The following is a 19,402-nucleotide window of genomic DNA, read 5'->3' on the forward strand; positions in this document are numbered from 1 at the left end:
CAGCCCCGGGCAACGCTGAATAGTCGGTAAATTATAGCAAACCGCACCTCACCTTGTGGAATTGTCCTCTCGGCTTCTAGAAAAATTTACGTTAGCCTGTGCACCTGTTACTGAAATCACCCTTCTACCTGCAGGACGCTAGGGACATGCAGAGAGACAGGAGGTGGCTTTCCTTGTAGCCTGGCACTGCCATGTTACTGCCGGCAAAACTGGACAGTTTTATTAGTAAAATGCCAACATACCCACGGATCAGGAGCTGTGCCCTGGAGGGTCTCGGGGCCTTTCCACGTGGTCACTACAGCATGAGGCTGAGAGAGACGCGCACGGAGCAGTGGGGCTTAGCTGGAAGCAAGGTGAAGGCCAGGAGGCCATACGCCAGGGCTGGTCCCCCGCAATACTTTTTCTCAATCGGAAGGCTGTGAGTCCGGCCTCTCAGCGGCAAAAGCTCCTCCTGCAAGCCCGTCAGCTGGTTCTCTGCTCTAACTGGCCACCGGGGCCACTGTCTTCTGACACAGCCTGGCCAGGAGCCCTGCCATCTGCAAAAGGGAGTTCACGCCTTCTGCTACTTTCATATGAGTGTATCCGATTTCCTGAGGAAAAAAGTCAAATGCAAATCAGGTTACTAAGTGAGGGAGAAGTTTAGTTTTTAAAACCTAAATGGTTTGAGCGAATGGTTTGCTCAGAATGGATGCCGTGAACTCAAAACTCCAGCTGGATGATGAACTCTGAGGTTCAACTTATTTCCTAAAAGGATGCTGAGATTTCTTGGAAAGGTACAGCTAAGAAAAAGAAAAAGAGAAAACAAAAAAAGCCAGACTGGGAGAAAACATTTACAGATTTTTTTTTTTTTTTTTTTAATCTTTTTAGGGCCACACTTGCGGCATCTGGAAGTTCTCAGGCTAGGGGTCAAATCAGAGCTGTAACCATCGGCCTACACTACAGCCATAGCAACAACAGATCCGAGCCACATCTGCGACCTATACCACGGCTCATGGCAATTCTGGATCCTTACCCTACTGAGTGAGGCGAGGGATTGAACCTGCATCCTTATGGATACTAATTAGATTCTTAGCCCACTGAGCCACAAGGGGAACTCTAAGAGACAATATAAAACACCTGTCTAGAGTTCCCGCCGTAGCACAGCGGAAATGAATCCGACTAGGAACCATGAGGTTGCAGGTTTGATCCCTGGCCTCACTCAGTAGGTTAAGGATCCGGTGTTGCCGTGAGCTATGATGTAGGTTGCAGAGATGGCTCGGATCTGGTGTAGCTGTGGCATAGGCTGGCCTCGATTTGCCCCCTTGCCCTGGGAACCTCCATGTGTCACGGGTGTGGTCCTAAAAAGAGAGGAAAAAAAAAGGAATACTCAAAACTCAAGAACCCAATCCAATTTAAAAATGGGTAGACTTGGAATTCTCTTGTGGCACAGTTGGGTTAAGGATGCAGTATTGGAGTTCCTGTCGTGGCGCAGTGGTTAACGAATCCGACTAAGAACCATGCGGTTGCGGGTTCGATCCCAGCCCTTGCTCAGAGGGTTAAGGATCCGGTGTTGCCGTGAGCTGTGGTGTAGGTTGCAGACGTGGCTCGGATCCCGCGTTGCTGTGGCTCTGGCCTAGGCCGGTGGCTGCAGCTCCGATTCAACCCCTAGCCTGGGAACCTCCATATGCCGCTGGAGCGGCCCAAGAAATGGCAAAAAAAAAAAAAAAAAAAAAGGATGCAGTATTGTCACTGCAGGGGCCCAGATTAAATCCCTGGCCCAGGAACTTCCACATACCATGGGTGTGGCCAAAAAAAAAAAGAAAGGATAAAACAAATAAATACCCCTCTGATGAGGAGAGTCACTCTGAGGGACCCCAGGTCACTGCCTGGCAAGACTGGTTTAAACACTTACTGATCGTCTTCCAGGCGCCTGGAAGTAAAACACAGAAAAACAGAGCAAACCACAGCGTGGCCCACATTCTTGAGGAGAGAGACACTGCTTGTCGCTCACTGACCTTAATAAACTCCAGTTTCAAGTATTCTGCCATCTGGAAGGTTTTACACACTCGAAAAATGTTGCCAATGATGTCTTCCGGGGAATAGCCAAGATGCCACAGGTGAGCGAGGATCTGGGCAAAAGGAAATACACGGGGCTGTGTCACACGGTGAAGGACAGGGACGCTGGGGGATCTTCCCAGCAGGCAGAGAGATGACACCACAAACAGATTAAACCACTGCAAGATCATCTACTCTGCACTCTAACACCCTTAGCTAAGGCGCGTCAAATACACTACTTTTTTTGCTTTTGCTTTTTAGGGCCACATATGGACGTTTCCAGGCTAGGGGTCCAATCAGAGCTCCAGCTGCCAGCCTATACCACAGCCACAGCAATGCCTGATCCGAGCCACATCTGCGACCTACACCACAGCTCAAGGCAATGCTGGAATCTTAACCTACTGAGTGAGGCCGGGGATCGAACCTGCATCCTCATGGATACTAGTCGGGTTTGTTAAGGGCTAAGCCACTACGGGAACTCCTTAAAAGCACACCATTAATCGTCCCCTATAGTACCTGTGTAAGTGTCAGCTGTGCTCCGCCCAGCGGCCCCTCACGACACACAGCCCCTGCACGATTAGCCCTGCAGTGATGACCGCAGTGGTCCCTGCCTCCTGCCTTCTCAACCCCGGCCCAGCTCCAACCCTCAGCTGCCCAACTCCGATAGCAGACACTTTGGCGGGGGGGGGGGGGTTGCTTGTGCCTTTGCTTGGCTTCCTTCAGGCCGAGTGCCCTGTCCCCGGTTTCATGTGAGGTCTGGCCCTGTTCTAAACCCAGTCAACTCCTAGCTTAGTTTGGTGGCGGGAGGGGGAGGGCATGGGCTGTGATCAGACCAACAGCCCCAGATCACAGCACTGCCGCCCACAGGGACTGGAGCATCACCTGAACCCCAAAAATGCCCACTGGAATCAGCTCACCGGACCAGGCTCTGGGGCCCAGAGTGCCCATTCCCAGGCTCTTCAGGAAGAGAGAGGGCTCTATTAATCTTTTTTTAAGCTGTGCCTGCTGCGTGCAGACGTTCCCCAGGCCAGGGATGCAAGTATATTAAGATAAGCAGTGGGATTTAGAGCATGGGGTCTGGCCTCTGAGTCAGTTTTCTGACCTGCAGAGCGTGCCCAATGCCCAGCTTCATTTAGGAATGCAGTGGAGGAGTTCCCGTCATGACTCGGTGGAAACGAATCTGACTAGTATCCATGAGGATGCAGGTTCAACCCCTGGCCTCATTCAGTGGGTTAAGGATCTGGCGTGAGCTGTGGTGTAGGTCACAGATACGGCTTGGATCCTCCGTTGCTGTGGTGTAGACTGGCAGCTACAGCTCCGATTCGACTGCTGGCCTGGGAGCCTCCATATGCCTCAAGTGCAGCCCTAAAAAGACAAAAACGAAAAGCAATGCAGTGGAGCTAGGTCCCCAGCACAGGGAGCACCCCCACTGCCCTGCTCAGGGAGGAGGGGGACCGACCTTGTAGGCCTCGTCGATGTTGGCGCTCACGCAGTGCTGGATCATCTCCTTCACCAGCAAGGGGTGGGGCTCGTCACAGACCTGGCCAGACGGAACAGAAAGGCTGGTCAGGGGCTGCGGGGGACCATCTGAGGGCGAGCCCTGGCAGACCCACGTCTGGGCAACCTATGTGACCAACTGCACTGGCTGTTTGCCTTGAGTTCTCCGGCCAAGAGAACTGGTTTTGGGAACACCTCTCTCAACACCAAGTTGTCACCAAAGAGAGTTCGGTGGAGACCTGCTACAGAGAGGACAAGCCTCCGAGAGCATCATTACAGATTTCTCAAGTGCAAAATGGAGGAAGAGCCAGAGAGGAGTCTACACCACAGGGGCAGCTTTTTTTTTTTTTTGTCTTTTTGCTATTTTTTGGGCCACTCCCGTGGCATATGGAGATTCCCAGGCTAGGGGTCGAATCTGAGCTGTAGCCACCGGCCTACACCACAGCCACAGCAACGCGGGATCCGAGCCGCATCTGCAACCTACACCACAGCTCACGGCAACGCCAGATCCTTAACCCACTGAGCAAGGGCAGGGACCGAACCCGCAACCTCATGGTTCCTAGTCGGAATCGTTAACCACTGTGCCATGACGGGAACTCCAGGAGCAGCTTTAAAGTCGTGAGTTGCTTAGAGCACTGGGAGTATCACTCACCCAGTGGGTTCTGAGACTCCATTTAAGAACTGGGAGGTTTGGGGGGCAATCTCCCTCCTGGAATAGAAACTAGCTTTGTCCTGGGTGGGCCCCAGCCTTAGCGTGATCTCGAGGCCAGTTTCCTCTGCCGTAAAATATTAAGAACACCTGCGTGGAGGGAGGTCATGAGGACCCAAGAGGACAGAGGGCACCGGGCCTGCTGCAGCGGCGGGGGCACATCCCTCGGCTAAGTCCCTCCCACTCCCCGGGGGGCGGGGCAGAGTAGCTCCCTGAGCCCCTCCCCCGGGGCGGGCCCCGCAGCCCACTCGGCTCCGCCCCCCAGGCCGACACTGGCCCCGTGGACAGTGAGGCCCACACAGCCTTTACCTTGAACACATTCTCACTGTTGATGAAGCCAAATCCCGAGAAAGTAGACTGCAAGTTGTTCAAGGCCTGCCGAGGAACAGAAGCACGCAAGGGTGACCTTCGACCTCTGCCCTCCCCGTCTCCCTTTCTGGGGTTCAGGCTGGGCTCCCTACCAACATGTTGGGTCTGTGGTCCCGTCTGGCTACACTCCTCTCCGTGCAGCAGTCACTACCCTCTCCCCATCTAAACCAGGGGAGTGGCCGGCCTGGGGGCGCCGAGCCGGGGTGGGGGCACGCACCTGCCTCATGTCGCCCTGGGCGGTGAAGATGATGGCTTCCAGGCCGTCATCCGTGTACGGCACTTTCTCCTTCTCGATGACGTTCAGCAGCCTGGCAAGAATCTGGGCGTCGGTCAGCTTGGTGTAGCGGAGGACGGCACACCGGGACTGGATGGGCTCTGGATGAGACAGAGGAGAGTCAGGCTCCCCGGGCCAAGGCTGGCGTAACCCCGTTGGTCCTTTAGTTACTGGGGAGCAGGTGCACGAACCATGCGGCCCAGCCATGCTGGCACCACTCCCCCAACCTGGCAGAGACTCAAGCGTGACCTGGTCATCAGGGCTAAATTTCAAAATACCAACCAATAGAGGCCTCAGCCAGCACTGCCCAGGCTGACCCTGGCTGGCCATGGCTTCCCAAAGGAGAAAAGATCCGCCAGATAGAGAGAGCCACATGCCACAGCCCACAGGAGGGTCAGTGCCGGCCCGGCCAGACCTCAGAATCACTGCATGTGTATACAGCTGGCCCTTCTGGGCAGGTCACAACCCAGCCGGCCTAGAACAGGGCACCTTCAGGGCTTAAGGTCCCACGGGAGGCTCTGATGCCCCTGAGAACTACAGACGGACGAATGCAGAATTCTGGAAGCTGTCCCTGACCTTCGGTTCAGACCGACAAGTGTCTTCAAGTCCTGGGGACGGGGGGGGTCCCCCCAAGACCCTGTTCTGCCCCGCTGGCCTTCCTCAGGATGTTTTACTTTGTCGCCTCTGCCCGCCCAGAGGTATCACCTTCAACCGCCTCCGACATCACAGTACAGTCCACCTCTGATCCTCCTTCACAAAATTTCCCGGGAACCTCACCCACCTCCACTCTCCTAACCCTGCCAGGGCCTCCCGAACACCTGACCTGCACTCTCCTGGCGGATCTCCCCAAGCTTCTTCCCGTTGAAGTAACTCCGCACTGAAGTGACCGCCCCTTCTCTGCGCGCACACTTTCAAGGGACATGTTCCTGTGAGTTTATGTGCCTTGAAGAAACCTGCAGTCACCTCCCCAGGTGGTAGGACGGGGCTGGGGACGCGGTGGATGAGGGCTGGGACAAGACCCTGGCCCTCAGAGCTCAGGGTGACTGGGACAGGAAACAGCGGGGAAGTTACGACACCATGGGACAGGGCCACCGCGGAAGATGCTGTAGGAACAGCTCTGGAAGCCCAGCCAGAGAGAGATCAGCTCAGTGGAGGCAAGGTCTGAGCTGGGTCTTTAGGGACGAGGTTACCAGGCTGCAAAGGGAGAAGGAACAGCACATTCAAAAGCAAGAGTGACGGAAAGGGCACAGGGGCTCGGGGACAGTGAGACATCCAAAAAGCAATTCTAAGAGTTCCTGTTGCAGGATCCGGCATTGCCGTGAGCTGGGGTGTAGGTCACAGACGTGGGTCGGATCTGACGTGGCTGTGGCTGTGGTGTAGGCCAGCAGCTGCAGCTCCAATTTGACCCCTAGACCGGGAACTTCCATATGCCATGAGTGCAGCCCTAAAAAGACAAAAAAAAAAAAAAAAACAAAAGAACAGGTAAATGATTGTGGAATAGACTCATGAACACATGATGACTATGTGGGGAAGGAAAGGGGACACGAGCCCACCAAACCTGGAAACCATGACTTTTTGGTGGCAGCACGGTTGGCACCCTGCTTGTTTGGGTGGAGAAGGAGCCAGATGGCTGAGCGCACGCAGGCCAGAGGTTTAGCAGGGCCGATGTGAGGACAGAGAGAGCTGGAGAAATGGTCAGAGAGAAAAGCTGGACCGTGCCTGCCATCTGTATCAGAAAGGGAAGGATGTGAGAGGGCAGGAAGCGGAGACACTGCGGGGGGAGGGCTCAAAGCAGTGAGGAAGCCGATGCCGGCGGGGGGGCGGGGGGCTGGAAGAACCAAGGCCGGGTCCCAAAGACGGGTGTGTAAAGTTTCCCTGCTGACAACAAAGCCCAGGGTGCACACACAGTGTATGCCGAGTGCTCTGAAAACACAGAAAGTGCACAAGCACGTCTGTGCACAGGATACCAAAACAGCACGTGTGTCTACGACGCAAGAGCGTTCCAGTCCCAGCTCTTCTGTTTGCTGTGTGACTTTGGGCAAACTACTCAACCTCTCTGAATTCCAATTTTTTTCATCTCTCATGTGGAACTGATGCTACCTCTGCACAGAATTACATAAGATTAAAAGAGAAAATGCGATTATATAGTGCTTGGCCCACAGCAGGCATTCCAAAAACCCTTCTCTCCTGCTGCTGAAGAGCCCCATGTAGGCGCCATGAGGACCCCAAACCATGCCGAGCTGAACCTCACCTATGATTTTATCCGAAGCATTACAGGCAAGAGCAAATCGGGTCGTTTTGGAGTAGATTTCCATGGTTCTCCTCAAGGCCTGCTGGGCTCCATCAGTCATGCTGAGAAGAAAAACACAAGGGGCAGCTCGCAGCTGGGCCCCAAAGCCCACTGGACACAAACCCCCGCCTACAGCCCCTGGGGAGCCCGTGCTTCTGGCTGAGCATGCTCAGTCTGTCTCTAGGCCCCCATGCAGGTCTCACACCGGCAGGCTGCACCGGGACATAGAGCAGAAGTCTTGCAGGCTCACCTCAGAGCGCCTTCATCTGCAAGCTACCTGTGACTCAGGATCATCACCTCTAAGGAGATAATGCCACTACCCACCTCAGAGGGTTGTCATGACAATTAAATGAGACAGTAACATGTGAAGGGTGTAGCAGAGCACCTGGCATAATGCAAACACTTACGTGTAAGTGTCGGGTAAATGTCAGCTGCTAGTACTGCTATAAATAATGTTACAGTAAATGGTTATGGTGTGTGCCCACGATGGGACAGAACACAGCAATTAAAAACTATGTTCTGGGAGTTCCTGTTGTGGTGCTGTGGTTAACGAACCGGACTAGGATCCATGAGGATGCAGGTTCGACCCCTGGCCTCATTCAGTGGGTTAAAGATCTGGCGTTGATGTGAGCTGTGGCGTAGGTCGCAGACGTGGCTTGGATCTGGCGTTGCTGTGGCGTAGCCTGGCAGCTGCAGCTCCTATTGGACCCCTAGCCTGGGAACCTCCATATGCCGCGGGTGTGGCCCCGAAAAGATAAAAAGAAAAAAAAAAAAAACCCAACCAAAAAACTATGTTCAAGTTTTTTGAACTATGTTCAAGTTTTTTTCCACTCCACCATGGTGCAGTGGAACTGTAGCAGCTTAGGTCACCATGGAGGATGGCTGGGTCCCTGGCCCAGCACAGCAGGTTAAAGGATCTGGGGTTGCTGCAACTGCAGCTTGACTTTTTTTTGTTGTTGTCTTTTCTAGGGGCACACCCAAGGCATATGGAGGTTCCCAGACTAGGGGTCTAATCGGAGCTGTAGCCACTGGCCTACACCAGAGCCACAGCAACTCGGGATCCCAGCCATGAATGGGACCTACACCACAGCTCACGGCAATGGCGGATCCTTAACCCACTGAGCAAGGCCAGGGGAAGAACCCGAAAGAAACCTCATGGTTCCTACTCGGATTTGCTAAGCACTGAGCCACGATGGCAACTCTGACTGCAGCTTGGATTTGATCTCTGGTCCAGGAACTTCCATATGCAATGGGTGTGGCTATTAAAAAAACAAAAACAAAAACAAAAACAAAGACTCGATGTTCACAGCAAGATTATAATAACATTTAACTTCTGCTTTTCATGTCAAAAGGAAAAACCAGGATGCAAAATTATAATTATTATATCAACTATGTGAAAATGCATACTGCAAAAAAAAAAAAAAAGACAAGGGAGTTCCCGTCGTGGCGCAGTGGTTAACGAATCCAACTAAGAACCATGAGTTGCAGGTTCGATCCCTGGCCTCGATCAGTGGGTTAAGGATCTGGCGTTGCCGTGAGCTGTGGTGTGGGTCGCAGACACAGCTCAGATCCTGCATTGCAGTGGCTGTGGTGTAGGCTGGCAGCTGCAGCTCCAATTGGACCCCTAGCCTGGGAACTTCTGTATGCTATGGTGAGGCCCTAAAAAGACAAAAGCAAAAACAAAAAAAGCAGATAAGAGATTTAGAAATCGAGGTAAAAAGTCCTCGGCAAAGCACTCTACCTGTCCGCTTCATCCAGGATGATGATCTTGTGTCGCCCTTTGGGAAGGGTGACCTTCTGCTGGGCAAACATTTTGATTTTGTTCCTCACCACGTCAATCCCCCTGAAACAGTGAGTCACCGTGTTACCATCACCTTCTGAGACCAATTTTCACCTTCATGGAGGACTCTGAACCCTCACAACACCACCAGAGACCCAATTTTAGTTTTCAAGTTTCTTTCTGGGCCATTCTAACTATTTATAAGGACTGACATTTCAACAGTTTTATTCCTTCTGGGAGGTCTTCAGAAGAACACAGAAAAAAAAAATGTACTTATTTTGGAAAAATAGAGTGAAATTGATTTTATCTTGCAATTATCCTAAGGGTCCACTGAACCCGTTTATAATCTTACACTTCCTGTATCTTGAAACATTTGCTATTTCATCACTACTCACCAATTATTCCCAACTATGCTATAAAAAGACTAAAAGAAGAAGAAAATGAAAGGATGATGGAATTACTCAGAAGAATGATATAATACTGGGGGAACAAAATTCTTTTTTTTTTTGCTTTTTAGGGCCTCGCCTGCAGCATATGGAGGTTCCCAGGCTAGGGGTCCAATCGGAGCTGTAGCTGCCGGCCTACACCACAGCCACAGCAACTCAGGATCCAAGCTGCATCTGCAACCTATACCACAGCTCACAGCAATGCCGGATCCTTAACCCACTGAGTAAGGCCAGGGATTGAACCTGCGTCCTCAAGGATGTTAGTCAGATTCGTTAACTGCTGAGCCATGACAGGAACTCCTGGGGGAAAAAGTCTTTCTAATTTTTTTGGCCATGCCTGTGGAAGATCCCAGGCCAGGAATCAAAACTGTGCCACAGTTAAGACCTGCACCACAGCCAGGGCAACACCAGATCCTTAATCTGCTGCACCACAAGAGAATTCCCTAATCATTCATCCTTGATGATGTCTGGTTTATAGGATACAGTTTGTAAATGATCAAAAGCTGCAGGCAGGGAAGTCCCTAGTGGCTCAGTGGGTTAAGAATCCATCATTGTCACTGTCGCAGCCTGGGTTTGATCCCTAGCTGGGAAACTTCTGCATACTGGGGGTGTGCCCACACACACACAAAAAACAAAGCTGAAGGCAGGTGTGTATAAGGTGATGCCAACAGATGAAAAAGAAATGAAAAAAAGCCACTGTATTGATCATTGCAATAAATCTAAAATTGAAAATATTTTGCAATTTTGGGCCATTCTGTCTTCAACAAAATTAACAGCCACCAAAGTTTTCAAAACTAGTGAGTCTGATGATTCCAGGGTGACAAGAACAAAGCTATTCCTATTTGCTATCTGGGAGCGGCAGTCACAAAATGGCTCGGCTGTGGGCCTGTTTACTATGAACCATTAGTTGCACTTAACAGGTCAGAACCTGTTTCAGGCACAGAGAGATGGTCAGAACCAGGAAAACGCTGCTGTGCCAAGAACCACGTCCTCAGGCAACAACCAAAGGCGGACTCGGTGGACATTTTATTCAACAAGTTCTCTCTCTTTTTTTTTCTGTCTTTTCTAGGGCTGCACCCACGGCATATGGAAGTTCCCAGGCTAGGGGTCTAATCGGAGCTGTAGCCACCGGCTTATGCCACAGCAACACAGGATCCGAACCGCGTCTGCAACCTATACACAGCTCATGGCAACGCCGGATCCTTAGCCCGCTGAGCAAGGCCAGGGACCGAACCCGCAACCTGATGGTACCTAGTCGGATTCATTAACCACTGAACCATGACGGGAACGCCAACAAGTTCTCATTTCGTAATCCTCTACTATCCACATCTAAAAAGGGAACAGCTCCTCACCTCCATTGGGGTGTGACTAACAACAACAGTAACAAAATGACCAGTTCAGGGAGGATGTGGTGAAAAAGGAGCCCTGGTATCGGGAATATAGGAGGTGTAGCCACTCTGAAACTCAGTAGGGCGGGTCCTCGGAAAACTAAACAGAGAACTAGCAAGTATTCCAGGGATTCCGTTCTGAGTCTACATCCCAAAGAACTGAAAGCAGGGTCTCAAAGAGCTCTCTGTACACCCCTGTTCACAGCAGCACTGTTCGTAACTCCTAATAGCCCAGAGATAAAAGCAACCCCCATGTTTCCGGTCACATGAATGGATGAGCAAAGCAGGGTAAATACAGCTCAGCCTGAAAAAGGAAGGACCTTCTGACACGTGCTACAACACGAATGAACCTAAGATGCAAATGAAATGAGCCAGTCATAAAGGCCAGGTCCTGTCTGATGCCCCTTACATGAGGTTCCTAGAGGAGTCGATTCACAGAGACAGAAAGTTGCATGGTGGGAGCAGGGTGGCCGTGGAAATAGGGAGCTATTGTCTAGTGAGCACAGAATTTCATCTCAGGAAAATGAAAACAGTTCTGGACATGGGTTGCACAAAAGGGGAACCCACCCAAAGCCACCGAACTGGACCCTTAAAGATGGTAAATTTAAAAATAATTTTTTAAACCTCCAATGGAAAAAAATAAAATGAAACCAGTGAGTCAAGTGCTTCTGACAGCATGTCGACAAGCCAGCAACCCCTGTTCTCTTTCGTTGGAAGGATTAAAGGAAATCACAGAGCTGGCAAGACAAGCGTCTAAGTGCTACAGGGACGTTTCCATGACAACTCAGAGTGTAAACCAGGGGCCATTACCCTCCCGCCCTACCTCCCCAGCGCACCTGTCATTTGAGGCATTGAGCTCCAGAACAGCATCCTTGAGGGCTGGGCCCAGCAGGGCTCGTGCCAAACACAGGATGCTCGTAGTCTTGCCCGTTCCTGGTGGGCCCTAGAAATGAGAGCTCCACTAAGTGCTGCAAGCCAACAGAATGAACTTAACCGCAACTCCGGACTTACCGCTCACCCCTGCCTTGAACCCTCCCAACCTGACCCCAGCCCACAGCACACGGCAATCGACCCGCAGGCCTTCCCACCAACGGGGGGAAAGGTTCCCCTTTGCCGAGAGGAACAGCAAGGGCTCTGGTGATAACGGGCCTCTCCAAGGGGGAAGCTCGGTGCACAAGCAAGCACTTAAGAGGCGGCAGAGACGTGGGCCTGGCCCAGGCCCGAGTACTCACAGCAATGATGATGTTGGGCACGTTCCCTTCTCGTGCAAAGACCTGAAGGAAGAAATGCTCATTAAAACGGGTTCCTCTGCACACTTAGCAGCCAGGTCTCCCCAGTCTCACAGGCCTAGCAAGTGACGCGGCTACGACTGTCCCATGTGGACGCTCCTTGGGTTGCTCGCTTTAGCGTCCTCAAAACTGACCCCCCTCCCCTGCCCCACATGAACCTGAGCCACCCCCCCCCCGCCCCCATCCTTCATTTCCCCTTCCACGGACTGTCAACACCACCAATCCTACAGCCCATGCCAGGAACCTGGAGGTCACCGTCATTCTTGTTTTTTTTCTTTTTGTCTTTTTAGGGCCACACTTGCAGTATCATGGAAGTTCCCAGGCTAGGGGTTGAATCGGAGCTGCCTACACTACAGCTACAGCAACACGGGATCCCAACGGCATCTGCGACCTTCACGGCAAAGCCAAATCTTTAACCCACACTGAGTGAGGCCAGGGATCGAACTCTCATCCTCATGGATACTAGTCAGGTTCTTATCCCACTGAGCCACAGTGCAAACTCCCATCACGGTCATCCCTGACTGGCCTTCTCCCTCACCCCACACAGCCCCTCAATTACAAAGGCTGGGCGCTCTTTGCTCTTTATCTGGAGTTTCCTTCCCTTCAGCCCACTGCCACTTTCTTTCTTAGCCCATAAACTCCGGTCAGCATTGCTTTCAAGGGCCCATGAGCTGGTCCCGTTGCCTCTAATCTTACCTCTCTCCAACCCACTCCACATCCTGAAACAGGACCAATTTCCCAAAACACACCACACCCCCTCCCTGTTTTTGGTCACACCCACAGCAGGTGGAAATTCTCGGGCCAGGGATGGAAACTTCACCACGGCAGCTACCTGAGCCACAGCAGTGACAACACCAGATCTTTAACCCCGGCACAAGAGAACTCCTAAATACACGGTTTAAACACTTTCACCTGACTCAGGCTCTTTTTTTTTGATAGGCAAGAAATAGATTTATTAAGATAAGATGCTTGTGAGAGATACAAGCGGGCAGGCAAGGAGGCTCTGAGTGGAACTCTGTGTGACTCCTTCCTGCCCACATCGCGAAGCCCAAACTCTTCAACCAGGCTCACGAGGCCCTGCGTGACCTGGATCCTGCCCACCTCCCCGGCTCATTCCTCATCCCCCCACCCCCATACACATGTTCTCCAGCCTGTTACTCAGTGGGCTCCATGGACCAGAAGCACTGGCACCCCCTCGGAGCTTGTGAGAGTGCAGAGTCCCTGGCCCCACTCCAGAACTACTGGATCAGAACCTCTAACTTCATAATATCCCCAAGCAATTTGTATGCCATTTTTGTCAGGAAAAGCACTACTCTGATGACAGTCGGAGGGCATTTTTCCAGCTAGAACAAGTGGCCTTTGCATACATTCACCCCTGGGCCTTTGCACATGCTGTTCCTGCTGCCTCCCCTCCCCCCCCCCCACCAGTCTGGCTGACTCCCACCCACTTAGCTCCACTCCCATCACTTCTTCCACTTGGGAATTAAGATCCTGCAAGCAGGTTAACTCTTCCCTGAACTCGCCTCGTCACCCCCACAGGCCCTGCTCCTCCTCCTGCAGAGTGCTTATCACACCGCCTGCTGACTTAACCACTGCTCCGGTTACACCGTAAATTCCACGGTGTAACCGGGGCAAATTCCACCTGATTCCAGAGCTGGAATCAGGTCTATTCTGTTTACCATTATATCCACAGCTCCTAACACCGCACCATATGTGGCCCAGAAGAGATACTCAAACATTCATAGAATGAATACATTTGTAAAATAAATAAATACCTTGGTAGCTATTGAGGTCCAAGCCCCAATGACTGCAGAGACCACCCCTCTCATGTCTCAAACAGCTGGGCTTGTGGATTCCACCAAAAGATCTCCAGGGCTAGGAATTCAAAGCCTGTTCCACTGCTGAACATTTCCGCCAGCCCCTGGTTCATGTCATCCTGAAGTCTGCTGCCCTGTCACTTATTCCCTTCTGGCAGGGGTGACCAAACCATGGCGGCAGGGAAGGTGAGGGGAATGGGGAGGATCCACCCTGCGGCCTGTTGGCATTAGCCCCCCAGCTAAGAACGGGTCTCACATTTTTAAAGTGTTGTTTAAAAAATAAACAAATCATACTTGACAAAGACTTTGCCTTTTTTTTAGGGCCGCGTCCATGGGATATGGAAGTTTTCTAGGCTAGGGATCGAATCAGAGCTGTAGCCACCAGCCTACGCCACAGCCACAGCCACGTCAGATCTGAGCTGCATCTAGATGTGACCTACACTACAGCTCATGGCAATGCCAGATCCTTAACCCTCTGAGCATGGCTAGGGATCAAACCTGCAACCTCAGGGTTCCCAGTAGGATTCGTTTCCACTGCGCCACGACGGGAACTCCTGACAAAGGCTCTGCACGGTTTGCAAAGCCTAAAATATCCATTCAGAGCCTTTACAGGCAAAGTTTGCCACTTCTGCTCTTGAAGAATACAAAACAAACGGGTAAGCCTCTCCAGTGAGCCAGCCCCACAACATCCGGCTTCTAGTCCTCTCCAAACAGGACGTCTCCCAGTCCCTTAATTCTTCTTTTTTCTTTTTAGGGCCACACCTGTGGCATATGGAAGTTCCCAGGCTAGGGATCAAAACAGAGGTACAGCTGCCAGCCTACACCACAGCCACAGCCATGTGGGATCCAAGCCACATCTGGGACTTACACCACAGCTTGTGGTGATGCCAGATCTTTAACCCACCGATGAGGCCAGGGATGGAACCCACATCCTCACAAACACTATGTGGGGTTCTTAACCCACTGAGCCACAACAGGAACTCCCCCTTAATCCCTGATTTGTGGCTTGCCCCTACGTTGCCACCTTGGCTGTTTTCCTCTAATGCCTCGAGCGTATCAAAACCACCATAATGAGATGTAAGATCATCTTTTATTTTTATTTTTTACTTCTTTTGTCTTTTCTAGGGCCGCACCCTCAGCATATGGAGGTTTCCAGGCCAGGGATCCAATCGGAGCTGTAGCCGCCAGCCTATGCCACAGCCACAGCAATGTAGGATCCAAGCCACATCTGAGACCTACACCACAGCTCACAGCAACGCCGGATCCTTAACCCACTGAGCAAGGCCAGGGATCGAACCCGTAACCTCATGGTTCCTAGTCCGATTCATTAACCACTGCACCATGAGGGGAACTCCTGTAAGATCATCTTTTAAAAACTCACTCACCTCCAGCCTGCTCACGGTGTCTTCATTCCCAACAATTTCATTCAACTTTACTGGTCTGTATTTTTCAACCCTGTTTTTAAGAAAAGGCATACAGATGTGGACATGGCTATTCTCACACAACCCAAAAGACAGCACAAAAAGCAATCCTGAGAGCTCCATCAGAAGATGAGGTACCTTCAGTAAAAATATACCAAATGATTGCAGGTTTTACACTCAAAGAGGTTCCCAAGTGCCTTTTTTTTTTTTTTTTTGGTCTTTTTGTCTTTTCTAGGGCCGTACCCACTCCACGGCATATGGAGGTTCCCAGGCTAGGGGTCTAATTAGAGCTGTAGCCCCCGGCCTACACCACAGCCACAGCAACGCGGGATCTGAGCCTCGTCTGCGACCTACACCACAACTCTGATGGCAACTCTGGATCCTTTACCCACTGAGCGAGGCCAGGGACCGAACCCGCAACCTCATGTTCCTAGTAGGACTCGTTAACCACTGAGCCACGACAGGAACTCCCCAAGTGCCATTTGAAAAGTCAAGTGCATGAGAAGCGTGCGCCAAAGGCTTCAAACCCGCCACAGCACAGCAACACCTGTTGGTGCTGGAGAAGAGCCAGAGAGGGCCATCTGGAGCAATGCGACACTGTGCGCAACACAGTCTCAACAGAGGGCCTGTGCACACGGCACTGACATCATCTGATCTGACAGACACAGATGCACCCGAGCCCCCTTCTCAGCCCGTACCTGTCGCAGACTTGTGCCCGGTGCCCAGCAGAGCTGGCTAGACAGAAACGGCAGGCCTATCCTGTGATCCTACTACACTGTGTAGACTGGACCGGCGCGTGGCCTTTTCAGACCAATACTGCTCTCTTTTAATTCATAAGCAAGCTATGCTATGAGAGAAAATGACTTTCCTGGGCTCTGAGAGGAGAAGTGGGAGTAGGTTTGCAATGATGTGAACATCAGGACTCCCACCGCCCTCTAGGAGACTCCCATGTTACCTCCTAGCTTGCACCCCTTCTGGGGACTGGTCTTGCTCCAGAAGCAGCTGCGGGCTAAGTAGCTTGTTTGTCACATGCTACAGAAAATACAGCACATGCTCTCCTCCAAGATCCGCAGACAGAGTGTGCTTGTTCCCACTCCTTTATTCTTCACGCTCAGCCCTTCCCGCTGCCCTGCGCCGTGTAAAGAGTTAGCGCTCACGAGGGGAGGAAAGCAGAAAGTGCAGAGATGAGGAGTTTCCATCCCGGCTCAGTGGTTAATGAACCTGACCAGTATCCCAATTCCAAACCCGCCTCACTCAGTGGGTTAAGGATCCAGCGTTGCCATGGTGTAGGTCGCAGACATAGCTCAGATCCCACGTGGCTGTGGCTGTGGTGTAGGCCGGATTCGACCCTTAGCCTGGGAACCTCCATATGATGCAGGTAGGGCCCTAAAAAGACAAAATGAAACAAAACAAAAAAAGCAGAGATGGGCAAGCCATGGTTCTCCCTCTGAACAGCTTTCCCGCTAGAGGAGAGCTAGAGTTTCGCAAATCCTACCCCAGTGCTCAGCTGCTTATGTAAACCTAGGGCTGTGGAAACCCAGACGAGGGAGGATCACTACCTGGGAAAGCCAAGAGCTCAAATTGGAGCTGGACTTTGAACAAAGCAAACATACTTCTCCTTCAGGGCTGCTCTCCTCGCCTGAAAGCTCTCTCTCCCCCTGTGGCCACACGGCTGACTCCCTGAATTCAGTTCTTTACTCAAATATCATCTCATCAGAGGCCATCCCTGACCACCAGAGCTATTTATTTCATGGCACCTGTCACCGTCAAATATGTCTACTTGTTTTACTTTTTTAACTTGGTCTTTATCAAATGTAAGCTCTGTGACAAAAGACTTTGTTTTGTATACTGAAGTATCTTAAGCATCTAAAGGAGCGTTGCGGTGGAGTTCCCGTCGCAGCGCAGGGGAAACGAATCCGACTATGAACCATGAGGTTGCGGGTCCGATCCCTGGCCTCGCTCAGAGGGTTGAGGATCCAGCATTGCCATGAGCTGTAGTGTAGGTCGCAGACGCAGCTCAGAGTTGCTGTGGCGCAGACCGGCATCTGTAGCTCCGATCTGACCCCTAGCATAGGAACCTCCATATGCTGCAGGTGCAGCCCTAAAAAGCCAAAAAAAAAAAAACCCAAAAAACCTAAAGGAGGGTTGTGGGAGTTCCTGCTGTGGCAAGATGCTGCACTGGTTTAAGGATCCCACATTGCTGCAGCTGTGACATAGGTAGCAGCTGTGGCTTGGAGTCCCTGGCTTGGGAACTTCCATATGCCTCAGGTGTGGTAAAAAAAAAACAAAACAAAAAAAAAGAGGGCTCTGCATGAAAATTACAATGCAAACCACATGTGTAATTTTTAAACCTGGTATCCACACTTAGGTGAAAAGGTAAAATTAATTTTAATAATATAATTTAGAGAATTAATATATTCAAAATATTATTTTCAACATGTAATCAATATAAAAATTACTAATGAGATTTTTTTTAAAACTAAGTCCTTGATATCCGGTCTATATTGTACAACTTAAAGCCCATATTTCAACACAGATTAGCAACATTTCCCAATGCTCAACAGCCTCATGTGGCTAGTGCCTGGGGGACTGGACAGCGAAGGTGTGGATACTCCAGTAAGTTATACTGCCTTTCATTTAGGTATCTGCTCTCGGCAAGAAGAGAGCTGGGCAGGAGGGATGGGAATACAAAGAGGAAAGGGGGTAAACCATTACCACACCCAGTGGAGAGTTCAGGGTGTGGGGCCTGCCAGTGGCAGGTGACTCCCCAAGTAACCATATCCTCTCAGTCATCCAGGATGCTGCTACTTAAAGAGAGCAAGCCACGGAAAACAGGAGGGTGCCTTTTTATTTTTTTAATTAATTAATTAATTTTGTCTTTTTGCTCCTGCGGCATATGGAGGTTCCCAGGCTAGGGTCGAATTGGAGCTGTAGCCGCCGGCCTATGCCAGAGCCACAGCAACGCGGGATCCGAGCCGCGTCTGCGACCTACACCACAGCTCACGGAAACGCCGCCTCCTTTAACCCACTGAGCAAGCTCAGGGACCGAACCCGCAACCTCATGGTTCCTAGTCGGATTCGTTAACCGCTGCGCCACGACGGGAACTCCAGGAGGGTGCCTTTTGCATACCATCCCGATTCCGAACCCGCCTCATCAGAATCTGAGCCTCATCAGAAGCGCAGCTGGCAAACGCCAGGTGCAAAGTGGATGCTGGCGGGGCGGGGGCTCTTACCACAACTGGCACCGTTCTAACCAAGACCCCTCTTCCAGAGCTTAAACAAGCCACTCTCCACTCCAAGTGGTCTCAGCGAGCCACATCCCTTGTCTTCTTCAAACAATCTACTCTACACCCACGGGGCTCTCCTGCTCCTCTCAGGTGCCTCTGGAATGAACTCCCGCCCCTGGGCTACCCTGGGACCAGGGCCCCGCCACGCGCCCACCTACACGCCCAGACGACCCGTCATTGATGGCCTGGGGCCTCACCACGGCAGTTCGTAGTGGCCAGCGCTGCCCGGGGCCTTGCTGGGGGCCGGGGCAGGATCCTGGGCCCCGCATTCGTCTGCGCCACCGCCGGAGTCCCCCACGTCCATTCTCCCGCGGCCTCTTCCCGCCGCCCGAGGCCCCGCCCCACGACGCCACACGCAGGTTCCGCCCCTGTTCCTGAGGGACGCTGGGCGCGAGCGGAAGCTTCTCTCCGCGCCTTTTGCGCCTGCGCAGAGGGCGCTATCTCGGCCTGGGCGCCTGTTGCTAGAGGCCGCAGTTGCTATGGGAGACCTGGCGTCGCGCCTGCGGAGTGAGAGGAAGGAGAGACCGACCGCAACGCCTTCTGAGAAGGCTGCTTGCTTCAGGAAGGGAAGTTCGTTGGTTTTTGTCTTTGTGTGATTTGTCTGGGAGGCTATCTCTGCGCGGCCCGTCGGGACCCGCACGCCTGGCAGGCCTGGCGGAGTAGGAGCATCCTGTCTGGTGCGGGGCGGATCCGGGGCCGGTGGACATGGGACGTTCCGCCCAAATGCAGGAACCGTCGGCGCACATGGACAGGGGCTGATGTCCTGGGAGGCAGAGGCCTGAACTGACCTCTAGAACTTGC

General features: G+C 52.1%; 1 protein-coding gene across 2 annotated transcripts; it reads right to left on the bottom strand.

Annotated features, from left to right (window-relative positions):
- Positions 1-164: 164 nt before the first annotated feature.
- RFC2 (replication factor C subunit 2) lies at positions 165-19,000 on the bottom strand. Of its 2 annotated transcripts, XM_047779889.1 has the most exons (11): positions 18,799-18,958; positions 15,279-15,348; positions 12,020-12,061; positions 11,624-11,730; positions 8,915-9,016; positions 7,135-7,235; positions 4,827-4,984; positions 4,550-4,615; positions 3,494-3,574; positions 1,995-2,108; positions 165-590 (listed from the first exon to the last, which is right to left on the bottom strand). In XM_047779889.1, the coding sequence occupies exons 1-11, from the start codon at positions 18,903-18,905 to the stop codon at positions 480-482; spliced, it is 1,059 nt and encodes a 352-aa protein (XP_047635845.1). In that variant the 5' UTR covers positions 18,906-18,958; the 3' UTR covers positions 165-479. The 2 variants fall into 2 exon arrangements, with proteins under 2 accessions (XP_047635845.1, XP_047635846.1); XM_047779890.1 differs by lacking the exon at positions 15,279-15,348 and having other exon boundaries at positions 18,799-19,000.
- Between the last annotated feature and the right edge of the window lie 402 nt (positions 19,001-19,402).

This window comes from Phacochoerus africanus, chromosome 5, assembly GCF_016906955.1.
Source record: "Phacochoerus africanus isolate WHEZ1 chromosome 5, ROS_Pafr_v1, whole genome shotgun sequence".
NCBI classification, from domain to species: Eukaryota; Metazoa; Chordata; class Mammalia; order Artiodactyla; family Suidae; genus Phacochoerus; species Phacochoerus africanus.